General features: G+C 43.0%; 1 protein-coding gene across 1 annotated transcript in view; it reads left to right on the top strand.

The window, feature by feature from the left end:
* LOC309550632 (calpain-13-like) overlaps positions 1-22,167 on the top strand; it is a gene marked incomplete at its 5' end in the record, with an annotated part of 108,343 nt that overhangs the window by 57,615 nt on the left and 28,561 nt on the right. Inside the window, 7 exons of the mRNA XM_082250970.1 lie at positions 1,418-1,492; positions 2,015-2,148; positions 2,601-2,755; positions 14,112-14,123; positions 15,944-16,146; positions 18,664-18,691; positions 21,351-21,401. Of these exons, the coding sequence (XP_082107096.1) occupies positions 1,418-1,492; positions 2,015-2,148; positions 2,601-2,755; positions 14,112-14,123; positions 15,944-16,146; positions 18,664-18,691; positions 21,351-21,401 (658 nt within the window). The remainder of the gene's footprint in view (positions 1-1,417; positions 1,493-2,014; positions 2,149-2,600; positions 2,756-14,111; positions 14,124-15,943; positions 16,147-18,663; positions 18,692-21,350; positions 21,402-22,167) is intronic.

Below are 22,167 nucleotides of genomic sequence, written 5' to 3'. Positions count from 1 at the left end.
ATAAATTAATAAAAAAAAAAATTCAAGTACCCTTTTTCATAATCATTAGACAGCTGTCATGTGACCCAGCTCTTTCCCAGCCCTTCTGCAGGGAAACATAATCGGGAAGAGCTTCTAGTCCTCTGCAGCCAGTCGCATAAAAAAAAAAGGCCCTCCAAATACAAAGAAAAAATACTAAATGAATATCAAATAAATGTATTTCTACAAATATGTATTTGAACTCAAATCTCTATTATTTTCATGCAAAAACATGGTGTGGGCTGTCCAGGGGGAGGTTCTGCGAATCACAGCCTGTTTCATGCCCCTCTGGCCTGTGTCTAAAGTTTTGTATGTGCTTAGCATTACAAGGAGCAGAATCAATCAACATGTAATATAATGCCCCCATAGTTTTTAGCTGTTTAGTTGGCATGGAGAAGGAGGGAGGGAGTTGGCTGTCATTTATCCGGAATGTATACTCCCACATGTGTAACTCTATAGTTATGTGGACGGCACAGATAAGAAAAAGGAGGAAAGGGACAACTTAGAATGGAACTTTAGCTGATGATTGCTCAGTAAATGTGGCAGTGGCTGGCTTACACAATCTCAGGCTGCAGCGGGGACACAGACAAGGATGGAGGGACAGTGAACTGTAGGATCAACCAGTTTTTTATCCAGAATACACAAAAAAAAAAACTCAAAATGACTGAGTGAGTATGAGCTACTACTATAAACTTAAATAATTATGGTTTCATGACACTTTAACTTGTAATCCTTACTTGGACATGTGTATAAGTACAGTCAATAGTGAGGGTGGGGTGGCATAGCAAAAAGTGGAAAGTGGCACCACGTATTACAGGTGGGACAGTGATTGGGAAAGTTTTCTTTTGTATCCTGCCAAGTTTATTGTCCCATCAGGTATTTTGAGGCTGAGTGAGTTAAAAATGAGCAGTAGAGGACAATGGAGTGCAAATGTGCAAAATGCTGAAACAAATAATGTGTTCAGCCTTTTTCAAGGTGTGTTAAACCTAGGACACACTTGCCACAATAGAACTGAAGCAGAGGGGTTACGCTCTGGAAGCTGTACCCTAAGATCTAGTCATCAGTTTTGCCTGTGGACTCCCACAGTAATAGCATATTAAAATCTTTAAGTTCAGTTCCCCCTAAAACACAGTAACAGAAAATTGTGCCCGAGTCCCCTGCAAATGTAATATTCAATTTTAGAATTAAAAAATGAAAAATCCGAAAGGTGGTAATCTACCCCTGCTTGTTAGGCCTTAACTCTGTCACAAGCTGGTGTCCGTGTGGTGTCCTTTCAGATGATTGCTGAGGACTGTCTCAGATCTAGAGGTGTGGGGGATTATTTAAGTGCCTAGACTGTAGGATAACCTGCATACCTGTCACGCTTTTATCAGATTATTTTCTCTTCTTTTCTCTTCAGAAGTTCGACCTGGAAAGAACTGAGGGAGGAAGACAGGCAGATGCTGCGAAGGGTCAGGGATGACGGTGAATTCTGGTATCCTAGTCTGATTTGAAAAATACAATATTTGTCTAGTTATTTTTTTTAAAACACCCTTTTTCTCTGTCCCCCTGAACTTAAGTACCCCACCACTCCCCTTTCTCCAATGCATGATAACCTCCAACCAGTGTTCACAGCCTCCATCAGTCCTTCTTCACACCCTTCCTACCAGAATTTTCTATGCATTGGGCAAACCTGTACAGTAGATCCCCATAGACTTCTATGGCACTGTCTCGTAATACTTGAACGCCCAGTGAAATTACGTCTTAGACAAGCACCCTAAAATCTGTCTGTAGAGTACAAAATTATCAGAATAGTTTGTATGGGCTGCAACTACCTTTTTTTCGTGCAAAATTACTTTGCGACCCCTGGGATTTTTTGCTTGCATATTTCAAAAACACATAAATAAAACCCCTCAATACCCCAAAGCAAAAAGTCCATACTTTTTTGTCCATGCAGTGAGCTCCATGGTATTACAGGAACACATTTTAGTAAAGCAACTTGTTTGTGTTTCTTTAGGATGTCTTGGGAAGATTTTTCTCTGGAGTTTTCCATAATTATTCTCTGCAATCACATCCCAGACTTCCTGGACTGTGGAGAGCAGCAAAGGAGTTGGTACAAGAGAATGTTCTGGAACCGCTGGACCAAAGATGGTAACACTCTTACTGACAGCAAAAGTTTTTTTGAGGTGGAGGAAGTAGAAGATAGAGCAACGGGTAGCTAAATATTGGCTAGAGATAGATCATTTCTGTAGATAGATAGACAGATATGGACATAGATATAGATAGATTTAGATAAATAGATACATAGTACTTAGTACATAGTACATAGATCCTTACAACGTGAGAGGAACTCCATTCTTAGATAGTTATCACCAGAATAGGTTCTGCAATTGGAGGATGTTCCTTCACCACGTGTTCTGAAAACCTAAATTTTGAATTGCTTGTGACTTTCTGTCTTGATAATAAAGTTTAACAGAAAAATACAGAGGGTGAATCTACGTAGAGATAAAAACTTCACAGAAGTTCTAATCCTTTCCTACGCTATAGAAAAAAAAAAAAATTGGCTAAACACAGTTAAATATTTTATTGTTTTTTCATTTCAGAGTTGTTCAGCAGGAACCCTCAATACATGATAACTGTGACCTCCTCTGATGAGGTGAACAGAGGGTACAATATGGTCATAACACTAATGCAAAGCAGCAGGAATCGACAAAAATTTGGAGGTCAATGGCTCTCTATTGGATTAAAGGTCTTTAAGGTACATATATATATATATCTATTTCATCACCCAGGAAATGTATCTTTTTTTTAGCTGTTCAAGGCTGTAAGTAGAGGAGGTGTTAATCTCCAATTTGCTTTTAGGTCTGAACTTTTTGCACAAAACCTTTATTTAAATATATCCCTTGTCACAGACAGTGGCTGCAGGGACCTTTTCTGCCCACATTCACCCTGTTATTTTCTATTACTATATTTCTCTTTCTGTTACATTTATCCTAATTTATCACAGCATTGTTTAAGTGTGAATTCCCATTCACCTATTGTCTCTGTCTGGTGGCTAATGTTAGGATTAAGTTCACCTGCTGGTGGCACTGCTTGCCCTGGGCTGAATGCTGCAGTTCCAGTGTCCACCAGCAGGTGTCTCCCAGAAGCCAGCAGGCTTCTATAATCACTTACATCTGGGTTCAACGGCCAGGTGGCTATTTAAGGCTGCTCCTCTCTTTCCCAGGTGTGTCACTTTTTTGATTGCCTTCTTGCTGCCAGAACCTAGTGTCTGTGATCCTGATTCATACCCTGATTTTTCCTGTACCTCTTTGCCTTGCTCTTGCTCTTTGCCTTGTATCCAGTCTTGTTTACTCTCTTCCTTGCTTTCCTGTTCCCCTTGTCCAGTATATTGTATATATTTGTACATTGTCAGTTCTTAGGTTCTTTAGTTATTTTGGTCTTTGTGGTTGGGTTTGTTTGCTGGCATTTTCCATGTTCACTGTTGCTGTGTATGCTTGTTTATGTGGTTCACTGTAATAAATCTCACTTTAAGGTTATTTATATGGTTCAGTCCAGTAGCGGAACTATCAGGGACGCAGTGGTCGCGCTTGCGACCGGGAGCCCTGGAGTTCCGCCACCTGAGGGGGGGCCCGTCAGCCCCCGTTCTCTTACCGCGGCCGTGGCGTGAGGGGGCCCGTCCGTCCGCCTGACTGTTCTGGCTAGTGGCTAGTATTGTAACTGGCTGCCCTCCCCGATCGTTGTGCTGCACTGAGCGGGGAGGGAGGGGGAGGTGTCTACAGCGGCCGGGCGGTTGCTAAGAGGAGGCTGCCTGGCTGTGCTAAGTCTTCTAAAAAGCAGTCTGTGTCTGCCTGCACCGCCCTCAGCCCTACTCCAATAAACAGAGGAGGCTGATGCAGTGAGGCAGGGATGGACGCCGGTGATAAGCAGTCATCCGTACCTGGGACCGCCTCCCAGCTCCGCCCTCCTGACTCCGGCTCCCGCTTCTTGACTGACTTATGGCTGTTCCTAGCACTGGGCAAGTTAGGAGAAATTCTCCCTGTCCCGAGGCCCCACACTGCCCAGCGAGTTCCAGGTGTCGTATGATCACTCTTCTCCCCCGGCCCCATACTGCCCCCTCCCATCATGCTGCAGTGCTCCCCCCATACTGCCCCCACCTGGCACACTGTCCCCCTATACTGCCCCCACCTGGCACACTGTCCCCCCATACTGCCCCCACCTGGCACACTGTCCCCCCATACTGCCCCCACCTGGCACACTGTCCCCCCATACTGCCCCCACCTGGCACACTGTCCCCCTATACTGCCCCCACCTGGCACACTGTCCCTTATACTTCCCCCACCTGGTACACTGTCCCCCCATACTGCCCCCACCTGGCACACTGTCCCCCTATACTGCCCCCACCTGGCACACTGTCCCCCTATACTTCCCCCACCTGGCACACTTTCCCCCTATACTGCCCCCTCCTGGCACACTGTCCCCCTATACTACCCTCCACTGCCCCCTCCTGGCACACTGTCCCCCTATACTGCCCCCTCCTGACACACTGTCCCCCTATACTGCCCTCCACTGCCCCCTCCTGGCACACTGACCCCCTATACTGCCCTCCACTACCTCCTCTTGGCACCCTGTCCCCCTATACTGCCCTCCACTGCCCCCCTCCCATCATGCTGTCCACCTCCCATCATGCTGCCCCCCCATACTGGCACACTGTCCCCCAAAACTTCCCTCCACTGCCTCCCTCCCACCATGCTGTCCCCCTCCCACCATGCTGTCCCCCTGGCACACTGTCCCCTATACTGCCCTCCACTGCCCCCCTCCCATCATGCTGTCCCCACATACTGCCCTCCACTGTCCCCCTCCTTCATGCTGTCCCCCTATACTGCCCCTTCCTGTCGCACTGCCCCCCCATACTGCCCTCCACTGATCCCCCTCCCATCACACTGCCCCTCTCCCATCACACTACCTCCCTCCTGTCACACTGCCCCCTTCCCATCACATTGCTTCTCTCCGGTCACACTCTCCAGCCGCATTGGCCCCTCCCAACACACTGATCCCCTAAAATCACACTGCCCCCTCATACTATCCTCCACGTTCCCCCCTCCCCATCACACCACCCCCCCTTCCGAAGGTGCCCCCTGTGCTCCCTCACCCAGATTGAGGCACCCTAATACAGAAGGTGTACAGTAACTGTGTGTGACAAGTTAGTGGGAGGATGTTGGTGGAGAACGAGGAGCTCAAAATCCCCCGCTCCCCCGCAGCACTACCGGCATCCCCTCTCCCCCTGATATCTCAGTAAAGCTCCAAAAATGGAGCTCCTAAAAAATTGTAAAAAAATAAAAAATAAGATTGTAAAAACAAAAAAATAAAAATGTAAAATAAAATGGTAAAAAATAATAAAAAAAAACCAAAATAACAAAAATGTAAAACTTCTGGCCCCAACCACTGCCATACTGACCATGTCCACTGCCATACTGACCACGTCCACTGCTCTAATGACCATGCTTACTGCCCTACTGACTATGTCTACTGCCTTACTGACCATGTCTACTGCCCTACTGACCATGTCTTCTGCCATAGTGACCTTTCCACTGCCATACTGACCATGTCTACTGCCCTACTCACCATGTCTACTGCCATACTGACCTTTCCACTGCCACACTAACCATGTCTACTGCCCTACTGACCATGTCCACTGCCATACTGACCTTTTCACTGCTATACTAACTATGTCCACTGCCCTACTGACCATGTCTACTTCCCAACTGACTATGTCTACTAGCCTACTGACCATGTCTACTACCATACTGACCTTTGCACTGCCATACTGACCATGTCCACTGCCCTACTGACCATGTCCACTGCCATATTGACCATGTCTACTGCCCTACTGACCACATTTACTGCCATATTGACAACGTCTACTGCCATACTGACCATGTCTAATGCCATACTGACCATGTCCACTGCCATACTGACCATGTCCACTGCTCTACTGACCATGTCCACTGCTCTACTGACCATGTCCACTGCTCTGCTGACCACGTCCACTGCTCTCCTGACTGACACTATTCACAGTCGACATTGACACCAATGGCGGAACTACCAGGGTTACAAAGGTCGCACTTGCGACTAGACCCTGGCCTTCCTCCACCATGGCGGGGCCCAAGACTGCAGGAAGGAGGTCCGCTGCACAACATGTGCAAGGGATCCACTGCGACTTCATAAAGGTTCCTGGGACCAGTGGGAAGGGCTCTGGGCTTGGAGGGAAGGACCGAGGACCGGAGGTCGGGGGGCCCTTCTTGGTTTCTTGCACCAGGGCCCTGAAGGTTCTAGTTACGCCTCTGGTTCGGTCTCTGTTTTGATGTGTAGCTATATGTGTCTGGTCTCCCTAGCTGCTGCTGAGAACCCTGACAGCTAATTTAACTAACTCTTGGAGGATCCTATGATGGAATTAGCCATGAGTCAGCTCTACTGCGTTATCTAAACCTTTGTGTGATGATTTGGGTAAATATTTGGGTTATTGGTGACTGACCTACTTTTCAAGTGTATAAAAAGCCTGTATTCTTGTTCAATAAACAGTTCCAGAGTACCTAAGCTAGGGTCTAGTTCTTGGGTGCTATGCAAGATTTAGCTATAATATCTAGTATCTATATCCAGACTTGAGGAAGCAGTATACTGACGGAAGCACCAAAGCAGGGTGCTGGACGGTTCCGTCACAATTGGTGTAAAGCGCTGGGATGTTCCTCTTGTATAGGCATGCCCAAACCCCCATTGGGACCCTCTTCATCTACAGCAGATAGAAGATCACTGCACCAGCCTCAAGCGCAGCATCTCTAAGGATCTCCTGGAAGCCTGTGGGAAAGTCATCAGCAATAAGTCCAAAGCGACTCTTATCACCGAACTAACAGAGGGCAACCAGGCCAGCAACCCACCAGCAAATACCTCAGAGCCGGCACAGTTCCAGCATGATGTCCAGTTGTGCCTGGACTTGTATGGTACAACCCCCCCCCCACCACAGGAAGCGATTAGTCAAGCGTTACGGGAGGTGACCCAGTTGCATATGGCTGAACTGCAACGGGACAGAGGAACGCCAGTTATGCCCAACCGGGAAGCTTCAGAGGCCTGCAAAAAGCTACTATATGCTGACTTCCGCATGTTCCAAGACCAGGAAGATGAGATGGATAATGTATGTAAAGATCTGCGCTATGGTGTACCTACCCAGCTGCAGCCTACTTCATATGTAATCCCAACAAAGGGATACAAATGAATGAAGAAGAGAGAGGTGAATGGTGCTGCCTGATACAAGAGGGAGTAAAACTAGTGACAAATTAGGTGTGTCTCACAAATATCAATATTCAAACCATGTAACTAGAGAAATAAAGTGCTAAAGTGCAACAAAATAAATATTGTAAATATAAATAGTAATAAATAAGCAATACTAGCGGTGTTGTGACTAAACAGTATATGAAACTCAGCTGAAAAGGAATAAAACCTCAATAAAGTGGCAAAGTGCAAAAAAGTGATATCTGTGCAAGAATTGATGGTATAAAAATCCCAAAAAATATGTCCATATAAAAATAGGTGATAATAGTCTAATCCCAAAATATAATCAGTCTTCTTGATTCGTGACCGTGAAAGCATTTCGAAGTAATAATAATATACACACAAACGATCAATGAAAACACATAGTGAACCGAATCCTCTCGGTGACAATACTGCCTGAACGCCATGCGTTCCACGAGCTGGAAGTGAGTGAAAGTGACGTGGTGACACTCATGTTCCAAGATGGGGAGGATGAGATGGATGTTTACCTGCAAGTGTTTGAGCGGCAATGTCGGTTGCAGGGTGTTGATGAAACATTTTGGGTAATGCTCCTGGTCAGCCGGCTCACAGAAAGGGCTGCAAAGGCCTACAATAATGTTCCAGACGAGAGCAGCCAGGCCTATGGCCGGGGTAAAGAAAGACGGTTAGCCAGCTGCGGCATTACCCCAGAGGCTCACCTGGGCGTCATGTTAGACGGCATCAAGGCTGCAGGACTAACCCTCAAGCCAGAGAAATGCAGCATATGGATGTCGAAGGTACAGTACCTTGGACATCGAGTAGGCAGTGGGCAACAATGACCCGATCCTGCTAAGGTAGAAGATGTTGCCAACTGGCCTACCCTCGTACTAAAACCCAGGTTCTGGCATTCCTAGGCACAGCCGGGTACCATAGGAAGTTTGTCCCGGAATATAGTTCCATCACTAAGCCCCTGACATACTTACTAAGAAGCACCTTTCCCGACAGGTACTGTGGTCCCCAGCCCCAATCTGACCCGTGGTGGATCTAGCTGGGTCTGCCGGACTATTGGATGTGGGGGGGACGGGGGCACAGTGGCTTCTGGGATCTTTTCTGCCCACATTCACACTGTTATTTGTTATTACTATATTTCTCTTTCTGTTACATTTATTAGAGACTGCTTTCTTGTATTTGTGCTAGAAACTGTTCCTGATGTTTGATTCAGAACTATACATGTTAATTGGAAAAGCTAAGCACATTGGCCTCTGTTCCAACTACTCCAATGTAGGAGCCAGCATGTCTGCTACTGGGGTCCCCTGCTATTGTCTGAAGGTGTTGTGTGTTTCTACTTGTGATAATGTGTAATGTACCTTGTGACCTTGGGGCCAGGCAGTCTGACCTGGAGTGAGATCCTAATTAATGAAAGCATTGTCTAGGTATGAATTCCTATTCACCTATTGTTTCTGTCTGGTGGCTAATTTGACCAACTCTTAGAGAATCCTGTAATGGATGAGTCAGCTCTACCCTGTTAGCTAAACCAGTGTTTCTCATCTCCGGTCCTCAGGGCACACTAACAGGCCAGGTTTGCATGAAAACTGAAATACATCACAGGTGATATAATTTGCTGCTCAGTGATTGCAGTCTTCTAGTCTGCATCTCCCAAAGGTAATACTTAAAATCTGGCCTGTTAGTGTGCCCTGAGGACCGGAGTTGAGAAACACTGAGCTAAACCATTTTGTGCAGTTTTGGGTAAATATTTGGGTTATTGGTGACTGACCTACTTTTTAAGTGTATAAAAAGACAGTATTCTTGTTCAATAAACAGTTCCAGAATACCTAAGCTATAGCTTTAGCTATATTATCTAGTATGTATATCCAGACTGAAAGTAGTGGTATACTGATGGAAGCACCAAAGCAGGGTGCTGGACGGTTCCGTCACATCCCTCAATAGCCACAAAGGAAAAAAAATCACTGCGGGGTAGATTTACATCTTCCTAGGATCCTGCCTCACGCAGGCATAAAGCACTCTGTGACTGCTGTGTCCTTTGGATGATCACAGATCATGGTAAATGGTCAGTCACAGCAGTCCTTTACCATTTGATCAGCTGATCACATGTAAAGTGACTTTCTGCTTATCTGCAGCCCTCCCCCCCCCCCCCATGCTGTCTCTGTCTGAGAAAAGGTAAGCCATTAAACAGCAAGAATGCCAGTGCATTGTTTACATTGATAATCAGTGCCCTCATCATTAATGCCCATCAGTGCAGCCTATCAGTGCACATCAATGCTGCCTGTCAGTGCTCATCAATGCGTGTTGGCCTCCCGCAATCGTCAGAGAAACTGAAAGAAGATCCACCTGCTTATGTAAACAAAGCAGGCAAGTCTTCTGTCACAGGGAGAGGTCAGCAGTTTCGGGTAAGCTGAAACCCCGATCTCTCTGTGCCTGTCCCAGGCCCTTCCCCCACAGTGAGTAAGCATTGTTAGGCATACATTAACCCTTTGATTACCCCCAGTGTTAATCCCTTCCATGCCAGTGTAATTTATACAGTAACAGTGCATATTATTTAGCACTGATTACTGTATTATTGTCACTGGTCCCCAAAAAGTGTCAAATATGTCAGTTAGGGGTCCGATCTGTCCGCTACAATGTTGAAGTCCCGCTAAAAATCGCTGATCGCTGCCATTAATAATAAAAACAAACAAAAAAATTTAAAAGTCCAAAAATCGATCCCGTACTTTGTAAACGCTATAACTTTTGCGCAAACCAATTAAAATACACTTTTTGGGATTTTTTTTTACCAAAAATATGTAGCAGTATACAAATTGGCCTAAACTGATGAAAACATTTGATTTTAAAAAAAATTTTTTATTGGGAATGTTTTATAGCAGAAAGTAAAAAATTTGTTTTTTTTTTTTCAAAATTGTTGCTCTTTTTTTGTTTATAGCGCAAAATCGAATAAAACGCAGAGGTGATCAAATACCACCAAAAGAAAGCTCTATTTGTGAGAAAAAAAGGACATCAATTGTATTAGGGTACAGCGTCGCACAATCGCGCAATTTTTTCGTTAAAGTAACTCAGTGCCGAATTGCAAAAAATAGCTTGGTCAGTAAGGGGGTAAAACCTTCCGGAGCTGAAGTGGTTAAGCTGTAAACATGGGGTGCACTAGATCCTTCATCAAAACACTTTACTCATTACTAGGACACAGGTCCTCTTTAGCTAATTTCTATAAAGAAAGACTTTAGACGAATTAAGCTACTCAGCCCTCGCAGAAGAACAGGACAGATGTGACAGGAGATACATAATGCTGATTAAACAATCTGCTTACTGACGCAGCAATCAGCCAGGAAATACAATATAGTCTCGTGTTGTGGCTAAATGTTGAATTGATTATATTGACTGGATCTCATCGCTCAAAGCTCTTGAATTTATCGCCGGGCATTCCGCTGTGATTTGTTTCCCGCTGCTGCTAATGTGTTTACAGACTCAAGCAGCGGAACCACTGCAGCATTCAAATTATCATCAACATGTGGCCTTGAGTTATCATTATAACAAATCAGTGTCTAATATTGTCATGGTGTTTATTTATTACAACTGGCAGAAAGGAAGAGTGTGTTTACTGTGGGCAGCCAATCAGAGGTAAAGTTGTCCATACACTATTAGATTTTTTTCATTCAGCCTTAGTTTATATTTCTCCATTACCACTAAACAGCTAGCATAGACAAATCCCCGTGCTGGGCTATTGCATTCCACTGGTGGAATCTGTCACAGTACTCAAGCAATGACTTTATCTGATTGGATGCAGTCTCTTGGCTTCCTTTTTTAACTGAAGGATATCAGACAGAAGGGTTCCAACAGAGCCAACCTATTCACCAATTTCAAGTGGTTCATCAGGAACCGTTCAAAAATCGAACAGTGTATAGCCACTTTTAGTATAAGAACATATTTGGGAGAGGTTTTTTTATTCCACCCTAAAGACAGTCAAAGACAGTCAAAGACAGACAAAGACAGACAGATATTTCCCTGACAATGAAGGCCCACTCCCCAAACTAACCATGCTGGGACCCAAAGCAAAACTTGGCTGAGGATTACAGTAGCATAGGCACGTTGTTAGGCCCTGGGAATTGGGTCAGTGTGCTCAGGGTACAGCCAAGATCCCAGGGTCTTAGCTGCTATACTATGTTGCTAAAACTTTGTGGCCATCTGACCTTCACATCAATATGAGCTTTAGACATCCTATTCTATAACTAGGAGTTTGCTCCCTCTTTGCATTTTATCAGCCTCCACCCTTCTGGGAATGTTTGCTGGGAAAGTTTTTGGTGTTTCTGTGGGAGATGTAGCTCCAAATTATCCAAAAGAACATTTGCGAACAAATTGGGTTATGCTTTTGTAGCTGTCAGAGAAGTAGGGGACCGCAATGCAGAATTCAAGTACGGTACAGCAGACAGAGAGGCTGAAGCAGATACCGGCTTTATTAACCAACAGAGTATAATGGCCGGAGAATGATGTTAACAATAATAACAGATTACATAGGTTTACAGCAAAGTTAACTGCAACGTGATACTTAAAATGGCGCTCCCGCCAACGCACACACAGAAATACAGGCTACTCTGCTATATGATCCTATCTGATTCCCGCTAACCGGGACACGTTGCTGCAACGCTCTGTCTACAGAAACCTGCTCTATGCCCTGCCACAGGTTAGCACCGGTGCACACTCACAGTTCTGTAGGTACAGCTGCTTTATCTCAGTCTCTGTGATGGTGGATGTAGTCAGGTCTCTGGATCTGTCCCTTGCTGTCTGTAGCTGCAGTCTCTTATGCACTGGTCTGGGTTTCTTTGCAAGTAGTTTATCTTGTTCTGTCACCTGGAGGTCACTGCAGTCTGGCCCCTTGCTCTGTAACTTGCTTAAGGTGCTCTGAGATGTTCTCTCCTCTCTTCCTCTGTTTCTCAGCTGCTGTCCGTAGTATCACAGTTCAGTTCTGTCTCCTCTGGCAAGATCCTGTTGCTCTGTCCCAGGATTATACAGTCTATATGCCCTCTCAAGGCCACAGCATGAAGTCCCTTTTCTCAGCTCAGCACAGCCATAGAGAGACGAACACCACACCCTTCCTGGAACTTCCTGCTTCCTCCCTTCACCTAAAGCAACAACAACTGTGGCTTATTCTCATTGACAAGAACAGTGACATCTTGTGGCTGAAAGATGCATGACAGTCTGTGGGAATTTCTCAATAGAAGTACAGTGTAATGGAGTTAGTCATTCAAGGGGCTGACCCCCTACACTTTAACCTCCTTGTTTTTTTATTGTAGGCCTGTAATTCTTAGGAATAAAACAGTAAAAGTGAATAAAAATTATTAATAAATTAATTAGTAAATTAAAGCAATAAATTATTAATAAAAAATGATTAATACAAATAAAAAGGACTAAAACAGTAAAAGTATAGGCAGGGCACTGGACGAAGCACTAGGGACAAAACTGAGGTGAAAAGATTTGATACAGTAATGTAATCTTAACAGATTACAATGCATCATGTCATGTTTTTTTGTGTACTTTTTTAAAATTTTCTGCCCGGTTCCGCCCCCCTGCGTTGCGGTGCTCGCAGAGAAGGAAACCTGGAAGACGGATACCGACGTTCTATCAGAATACCACTACCTATCAGATTCTGCAACCGGTACGTTCGGAAAGAAAAACTTTCTACGCATGCGCCATGCGTTCCAACATGGCCGCTATGTGTTCCAATAGCTTTCCTAATGTGACAGAAAACAAAGCAGCTGCGGACATCTTCTTACACCCACGCAAGTATTAAATTTTAGAATTATTTTAGCAGTAAACTGACCTTATATACTGAATAACAGTATTACAATTCTATTATTATTGTAATATAGTAAATATAGCGAGTAACCTGCAGGTAGAAGGTGGTGACGTCCATCTTGGTACACCCCGCACTGCTCAGCGACAAACTGATTATATAGCAAAATATACTATTTCACTCGGTCACGGTGAAATAGTCTATTTCAGTATAAAAGATGAGTTTACTGCAAAAATAAGTCTGAAATTCAAGAGTTGCTTGGTTGTAAGAAAATATCTGCTGCTGCTTCATGTTCTGTCACATTAGGAAAGCTACTGGAACGCATAGTGCCCATGTTGGAACACATGGCGCATGTGCAGTAAGTTTTCTCCGCCGTCACTTCTGGTTGCAGAATCTGTTAGGTAGCGGTATTCTAATTGAACATCAGCATCGGCCAAGGGATATCGGGGGATTGTAGGGACAAGGTAAGTATCACTACAGGGTAATCCCGAGTGTGGCTCTGGGTTACCTCTTTTGGTACTGAAAATTAACCCCGAGCTACACTCCAGGATTACCGCCAGGGAGGTTAAAAGGGTTTTCTGCCACTACTCTTCTTGGAAAGGATTCCACAAACTTTTGGGGTGCGTCTGTATGAATTAGTCACCAGTTATAAAAAATAGCGTGTGTGAGGTCAGGTACTGATGTTGGAGCTCCCTACCTATAAGTTAGGTTGCATGTAGACACTATGTAGTACTATCTAAGTGCAAACAATACTAAAGGGAAAATAAGAAGGACCAATAGAAAGGAAAAGGAGGGATGAATAGAAAAGAGTGGAGGAGATCACACGAGAATATGAGATCTGTTTACTGCCACATGTCACAACATTCCACCATAAGTGGGGTTCCTCTTTTAGGACCTAGACAGCTCCCATGCAGCTACTAGAAGAGTAAACAATTGGACCACTTAAGTTGAGATTTCATGTTTTAATGTGCTTTTACTGAAAAATCCTCTGCATGATATCATCTATTTGTCTTTCTCTTTGTCTCTTTAGGTGGAATCAAAGGTACAAAGAATTTTCAGGAAATAGCCAACTAAGAAAAATATCAGCCATCAGCGGAGATTGTCAATGAAAGTCATCATATAACCTGTTCTTGGTATAGCTAGTAGTAGTTAGTCAATTTTTAGGAAATGTTCATCATAACCACACCTTTATCTGGTTACAACACTTTGAGTCAGATATCCAGAACAAGCAGGAACAAAATAAAAATGAACCAAATGCATAAAATTTAAATGGCTATTAATAATTATGCTAAACAATGCTGTTGAATGTTATCAGGAAGGAGTTTTGTCCCTGTTAGAGCAAATTGGGCTATGCTTTACAAGGGTTTTCTTTGGATCAACAGCAACTTTAGGGTTCTAAAGTTGTAAGGCAAAACTTTGTTGATAGGTGAAAGCTCGTGTAACAAATCTCCCATGAATTCCTTATATTTGTCAAAAACCTTGAGGTGGGTCTTCCCTTCCATTAACAAAGTCTCTGTCTTTTTTCTAAAATCTCTGTAGCAAATTTTTTATGGGTTTTAATTAAAGCTAAACTCCAGACACACACATTTCATTTAAATGTATTTCTCAATAGCAAAAGATCAAAAATCTATTCTGTGTGCACCAAAAACCCTTGCTAACATAGATATTACCTTTTAAAATAGAAGTGATATCATCACTGTACTGCACTTAGCATGTGCAGAGAGCAGAGCTTCACCTATTATCATCTGCCTGCAGAAAAGGGGAGGGAAGGGGCAGATACGGGACCAGTCCCCCCTTATGAACATGGGAATCAGCAGTGACTGGTCTATATTACAGGAAGCTTTTGTACAGAGGTAAAGTCTCACAATGTATTCCTGCACAGTTCTGAAAGAAATTAAGCACATAAAAAATCAAAAGTTATGTAGAGGTAGCAACCAAATGATCAGACAAACAGTAATGTACATATTGTAGTTTACTGTATAAATGCAAGATAAATTGACAATTTTAATAAAGGGTAAAGAGGTATGTAACAAGAATAAGTCAAAGAATAACAGACTATAAAGTTTCCTAAAGACTTCAGCCTCCTGAGGATGATCCGGCCTCTCCACCCCTCCTCCGATCCTCTTCAGAAATATGGCTTTGCTTTTTCTTTTGTTTACCTCTTTTTTTTTTTAATAAAGTCCGCCCTGCCTCCCCATGCATGTCACACTACCTGCTTTGCCTCCCAGGATATGTGACATACATAGGCATAGGTTTTTATTGAAGACAGGAGGAGGGGGCGGCCGGCCTGTTCGCACGTCATTGGGAGGTGTGTCGGATAAACCTAGAACAGCTGGCAGCCTAGCGATGACATCACAGAGACACATGGCAGCACAGGGCCGAGCACTGCCAGAAAAGAAGAGTCTCTTTGCTGGACAGTGCTGAATCTGCTGGGTGGGTGAGTATCAAAAGTTATGAGACCTCACTACCAGGTAGGTAAGGCTTAAAAAAAAAAAATTGGGAGGGGGTGGAGGGTAAAGTACTGCTTTAAAGTGATATTAAAGTTTTTTTTTTAGTTTTGTTTTTATAAAATAACAAACATGTTATACTTACCGGCTCTGTGCAAAGGTTTTGCAAAGAGCAGCCCTGATCCTCCTCTTCTCGGTTGCCCTGCTGGCGCTTCTGGTTTCTCCTCTTCTGTGATGCCCCCATAGAAAGCTGCTTTTTATGGGGGCACTCATGCGGGTTTGCTCCCCAGCTGCCCTGTCTGCGTCTACAGACTTGCACAAGATAGCTGAACACAGAAGAGGAGAGCATACATTTAGATCTTAATAGTTGTGTATTTTTTTGTTTTACATTATTTTCTCTCTTCTCATTTGTCAGTTCCAGGACACACGAGAGCCACTTCCGGCTTCCTTCTTTAATCTGGACAAACTATCAAAGTTGGAGGTTTGCAGACAGCGTGACACTACAATGAGCTATAAGCTGCCAGCGGGGAAATATGTAGTTGTCCCATTTACAATAGAGAGAGAAAAGGAGCCTTCATTTCTGCTTCAAATATTCCTAAGGAGCAAAGATGCTGTAATGTAAATATAACAATAGTTAAAGCCTAATTCTAGTTATTTTCTAGGCAGCCGTCTTGAGGAGAGCAGGCATCTCTTATTGATTGCCGAAATTATGTGAGATTTGGAGAGCCCGCTTGACATGGAGGCCTAATTCTAGTTATTTTCTTCAGCTTTAGGTAGAGTGGATGAAGACATGTGTTGGGCTGCACTGTGCTGGTGTCAAGAAACCACTGGGGAATAATTTGTCCCCTATTATGGGCTCCAAGTGGGCCATCTTGGGGAGAGCAGGCATGTCTTATTGAATACCGAAATTACGTGTGATTTGGATGTCCAGCTTGACATGGAATTTGTAGGAAAAGAAATAGCCGCACAGCCAGGAATTCCAGTTGCCTTAAGATTTCTTTTAATTCCAAAATGTAACAAATGATGACACCACAGACACCAACATGAAGTCACATAGACTTCACGTATTACTTAATCAGTAATGATTAAGCACAAGATGTATGTGTGAAACGCATCTACGTGACTTCATGTTGGTGTCTGTGGTGTCATCATTTGTTACATTTTGGAATTAAAAGAAATCTTAAGGCAGCTGGAATTCCTGGATGTGCGGCTATTTCTTTTCCTACAAGTGGGATACTCCATCTCCTAGCTATTGCCACACACCTGGAGCAGCGTTCTCTCTCTTCAGTATATTGACATGGAAGTGCTTAAATAATGGTTTCTGCATCATTCAACGTGCCTGAAGTATGCGAGTAGATCAGGGTCAGAGACCTACTTGTTAGGGTGGGAGTAGGAGCAGTTTTAGGGAAAATTAGCGTTAAAAACGTTCCTAAAGTCCCTTTTTGTGTTTAGATGCATTTAAGTGTGTTAGGCATTCAAGTGTTCATTCATTTCATTGGCTAGAAAAATATTTTATTCTGGCCATTGAAATGAATGAGCTCCCAAGTGCTGAACCCACCAAGCGTGTGACTCTTTAGGTGTTTTTTCTGCCCAAAAGCTCCTCTCCTGAATGCGATTTTAGTACACTCAGACTTCCACCCCTACACACCCCTGCCTCTAAGTGCCTGTAAACACCTTTTGTGTGCATGGGCACATAGGCTAACATAGAGGGGTGTTTAAGGGCAGAAAAAAAAAACCTGAAATGCCTGTAAAACAGGTGTTTGACAGTTGTGGTGTGCCTAACCTGCAACATATGTGGTGCCATTTGTATCAACTACCTTTTTTTGTGATCATTCAATCTCTACAATAAAAGGTAGCATTTTAATACCAAGATGTTTTCATTCCTTCCACTTTTTGGGTACTCTAGTTAAGCCCTGCAGACATGGAGAAGTGTGAAGATTGTCCATGTTCTTATTTTGTTTGTGATCCTGTTGGGGAGATTTTCCCTCATGTCCTATGTCTGTGACACCTGTACAGAAAATGTAAAGAGCAGTTGTCATCAGAACAGAGAGGAACAACAGCAATAAACACACTCAGGGGAATTCACAATGACTCTAAAGCCACTTTTCTGACGGTAGTCCCCTTAAGAACTACCTGCGCCTAATTCAGGCACGCATTTGCGCTAGTGTCGGTAACAATTACTGAGATGTGCGGCAAATTAAGATAGTTCCTACTACCACCACTTTAGGAATCTTTTGCTATTGCAGTGATAGATTCTTAAAGGATTACTGCCAATTTTCTGTTTAGGAAACCAGCGGTAATTAGGGCCAAATCTGAACTCGCGTACAGAGGTACAGTATTTAGAGCGGGTCCTGCCTCTCCTGGGAAGCTTTTTGTATGTGCCAGCTTCCCGCACAGCACTGTATCCCCGGCCTCATGTAGCCATCAATCGGGGGATTACACGCCCAAAAGCTAAATGTAAACAATAGGGCGGGGATACAGTGATGTAATTTCCTAAATATGGGGATCCCCTTACTAAAAAAAAGGTTTTTAAAAGCTGAACTACACAGTCTTGCACTGTTGTACATGCTCCTCTCCTAGAGCTAAAAGCCCAGTGTATGTAGCCTAAAAGTGAAGCTACCCCCCCACCCCCATTTACTGACCCTAACACTAACCCCTCTACTCGAATCCCTTGTGCTAAATTGACCTCTTCTGCAGGATAATCATCTTCTCCCGCACCAGAATTAGCTTCACTGAATCCTCAGGTGTTCTGTACTACAGACTACCTGTTCACTGTGCTGAGAACTACTTATCCATGCCTAGGCATAGACCTAATTCAAACCTCCATATTCCAATCCTCAACCCTAGAGATAGGTCAGATAGGCACCAAGCACTGTAAGTGGAGTGCTGAAGGTGAAGTTCCTATACCTTGGATATTTTTTTTAAAAAGTGACAATGCTGCTAAGAGGGAAGATGATCTTTTTTTCATAAAGGCATGACTTTCCATCTATTACCAACTGCTATTACCCACAATCATTGTACTTTAACAAAAAAATGCTCAGAAGCTGTTATTGCTGCAACACTCTGCAAACTTTTTTCTTTTGTTAATTCTGAATCCCTTTTTTATTTCTTCTTTTTTTAATCTTCCCGTTTCAGTGAGCTGAGCTCAGTAGAAAGCATGAAGGTATGTATGAGCTCATTACTGTGTAATTGTAATACCCTGCTGGCATTTACCTCCATAAGTAAAAGATTGCAATTATATTTTATTTGAGATTCTCTGAGAATGATAAATAATTCATTGTCGGCAAACATTCTCCAGCATCATCAAAGAGAACTGCGGAAGTCATTTGTAACGAATGCGGGAAGAGAGAAATTCTGGAAGATTTCAGTAAAATACATTCCAAGTTAATGAGAGGGTATAGGACATCTCTACAACTTTATTGTATATTTTTGCAGAGAAGAAGCTCGTATACACAGTGCAACTTTTAAAAATGTTGAACTCTCAGTGTACATGATTTTATAAATTTTTAGCTCTGAACTCTTAATGTACACTATGTTTTAACAATTAGGGATGAGAGGAAAGTTTGTGCCCAAATGACTGTTTTGTTGAGATTCACAAATTGTGTCTTAAACAGAAAAACAATCACTTTTAAACGCTAAGAACAAGAGATGTGAATATCAAAAATGTTATTGTTGTGTTACAAAAAAACATATAATGAAATACACAAGAAATAAAGGAAAAAAACATACTGTGTACATTGTGTACAGTGTTATGAAAATTAAGCTCTTTTTACACTTTTTTTTCTTAGTGTCATCCAATTAAATTAAAACAATTCCCTACCGTAGAAACCTCATTTTTACCCGTCCTCTTCTTCTGCATGATATAACATAAATCCTCCAATCCTGACCCATCTAAAGTACTAAAATAACATGATTATTATCCTTTCCTTATCAGATTGGCCTTACTGAACTCTGTTGTAAATGCTGCAGTGCGAATTTTACACCTTTCTAATCATTATCATCTAATCATCATCATCATCATGCTTCTTTCTGGATTGTTTTTTCAACATCCACAAAGCAAACATGAAATTCATAGGCATAGACCATTAGAAATGCACTTTTTTTTATTGAGGAAGGGGGGTAGATTTTAATGCATGAACTTTGACACCTGAAAAAACTAAGTAAACTGTTTCTCCCAATGTCACTGTTGTAGACTCTAAAATTTATAGCAGGTCTCTAAACATAAAATATTTAAAAATGCAAAGTAGGAGTTTGATTTAATACCAAAAAGCTGATTTTGCTGCAATGCTGCTGTTCAGTCCAGAGCTATCCCCCACAGTACTCCTTTTCCACTAGAAGATGTTCTCAGTCTTCCAGGTAAAATAGCAGCCAGCATCATTTAACCCACTTCCTCTGATCCCAGGCTGCTAGGAACTGGCATCCAGCTTGTGAATGGATAGTGAAAGAAAAACTAGCAGAGTGATGCCCTCATCTCACTCAGCTTTCTCCTCTTTGTTAGAAAATGCTCCCTGTCAATGCATAAACTGATTAGGGACTTGTGCTGCTTCTCCTTCCCTTAGCCTGAACTCTGCCTAAAGGGGATTAATAACTAATACAAAGTCACATTCTGATATTTACACTACTTGTATCTAAAAAAGCATAGCGTGATGGACGTTTTTTTGTTCCAGCTCCGCGATGTCAGTGCTGCTGGGGCTCCCATTTTCACCTGTCTTGCTTCCGGGTTCGCTGACCCTTTGACTGGCCGGAGCTGTGATGATGATGCACGCCGTAGCCACCGTTCATGGCACAGGGCTCTGAAGGAACCGCACGGGTGGCGGTTCCTTCAGAGTGCATGTGCCAGTGTTATCACTGGCTGCATCTAATGGAAATATCTCCTAAATGGTGCCTGTATAGGAGATATTTACACTACCTATAGGTAAGCCTTATAATAGACTTACCTATAGGTAAAAGTCAGTAAGGGAAGTTTACTTCCTCTATAATGAATACAGGATTGCATTAATCTGGGTCTGTTTTATCCACCTGGAATTTAGTTTTAGTCCTGTTTTACACCTGTGCTGCTTTGAAATTGCACTACTTGCGATTTCAAAGCTGCACATCACTGCAATTCGCACTGCCGATTTCATTGCAGCTTGCGACTTCATTTAACAGAAGTCTATGCAAGTCTCAATTATATCAGTAAAAAAAATGCAGGAACCTTTTTTATAATCGACATGAGTTGCAGCGATATAAATGGTTCCAATGCCAGCAATGGGGTGTGACTTGTCGCGTGATTTGGAACTATCAAATCGCATGACAAGCCACACCGGTGTAAACAGGCCTTTAAAGCAGAGATAAATTTGCCTTCAACTATCCCCATCCCTCACCGGCAATACCATATTTTGCTGGGCATCTTCATTGGCCGGCACGGGAGGACATCGTTCCTACGCATACATAGGAGTCAAACATCCCAACACACAGCGACCTTGCTGGCAATGTAAGTTGAGCTGCCCATGTGCAGTTCTATTTATATGCTGGAGAAGACAGCGAGTAGGAATAAATATTAGTTCTCACCAATACTGAGAGAATAATAAATACTGTTGCTGAATCCATTCTGAATATGCAAATTGCCTGGCTGCCTTCGGCTTTAATACTTTCTACATCACTGACCTGGAACAAGCATGCAGATTCGATCCCCAGAAAAAAAAGCAGAAATCCTGAATGGCATACTAGTTCCAGGTCAGTGACAGATCAGTCATGCAAAAGCCAGTACACATTTTCCTTGTTCATTTTATGGTTTAAAAATACCTTTCACAATTGTTCTAACCCCTTTATATTTGTCTCAGGAACTCGAACCTCAGCCATGTGAAAATGTCATCAGGCTCTCTGCCAATAAGGTAACAATTATGGTCAACATAATTTTCAAACATTGAACAGTATTCGTGGCCAGATGCACAGTTAGGAAGAGTAGGTCTGAGTTTATAGGCCGCAAAGAGGTAGTTTTTATACTGTACAGATATCAGCCACCTAATTTTACCCATCACATGAACAAAATGTAGTCAACAAATACAGGCTCATATTTAATTTATTAGAGATACAGTGCTACAACAACCCCATAAATGGATTACTTGATGGTACTTACATACAGTATATGATACCCTCATCCTTACAGTGGTGATTGAAAGTTTGGGCACCGGAGGTAAAAATTTGTATTAATGTGCATAAAGAAGCCAAGGAAAGATGGAAACATCTCCAAAAGGCATCAAATTACAGAATAGACATTCTTCTAATATGTCAACAAAAGTTCGATTTTATTTCCATCATTGACACTTTCAAAATTACAGAAAACAAAAAAATGGTGTCTGCAAAAGTTTGGGCACCCTGCAGAATTTATAGCACGCACTGCCCCCCTTGCAAGGCTGAGACCTGCCAGTGTCATGGATTGTTCTCAATCATCATCTGGGAAGACCAGGTGATGTCAATCTCAAAGGTTTTAAATGCCCAGACTCATCTGACCTTGATCCAACAATCAGCACCATGGGATCTTCTAAGTAGTTGTATAGAAAACTGCAACTGAAAATAATTGACGCTCACAAAGCTGGAGAAGGCTATAATGAGATAGCAAAGCGTTTTCAGATGAAGAAGGGGCACAGAATTTAATGA

This window comes from Pelophylax lessonae (assembly GCF_965119305.1).
Source record: "Pelophylax lessonae genome assembly, chromosome: 3".
Lineage (NCBI taxonomy): Eukaryota > Metazoa > Chordata > Amphibia > Anura > Ranidae > Pelophylax > Pelophylax lessonae.
This window is presented reverse-complemented; position numbering and strand designations above follow the sequence as displayed.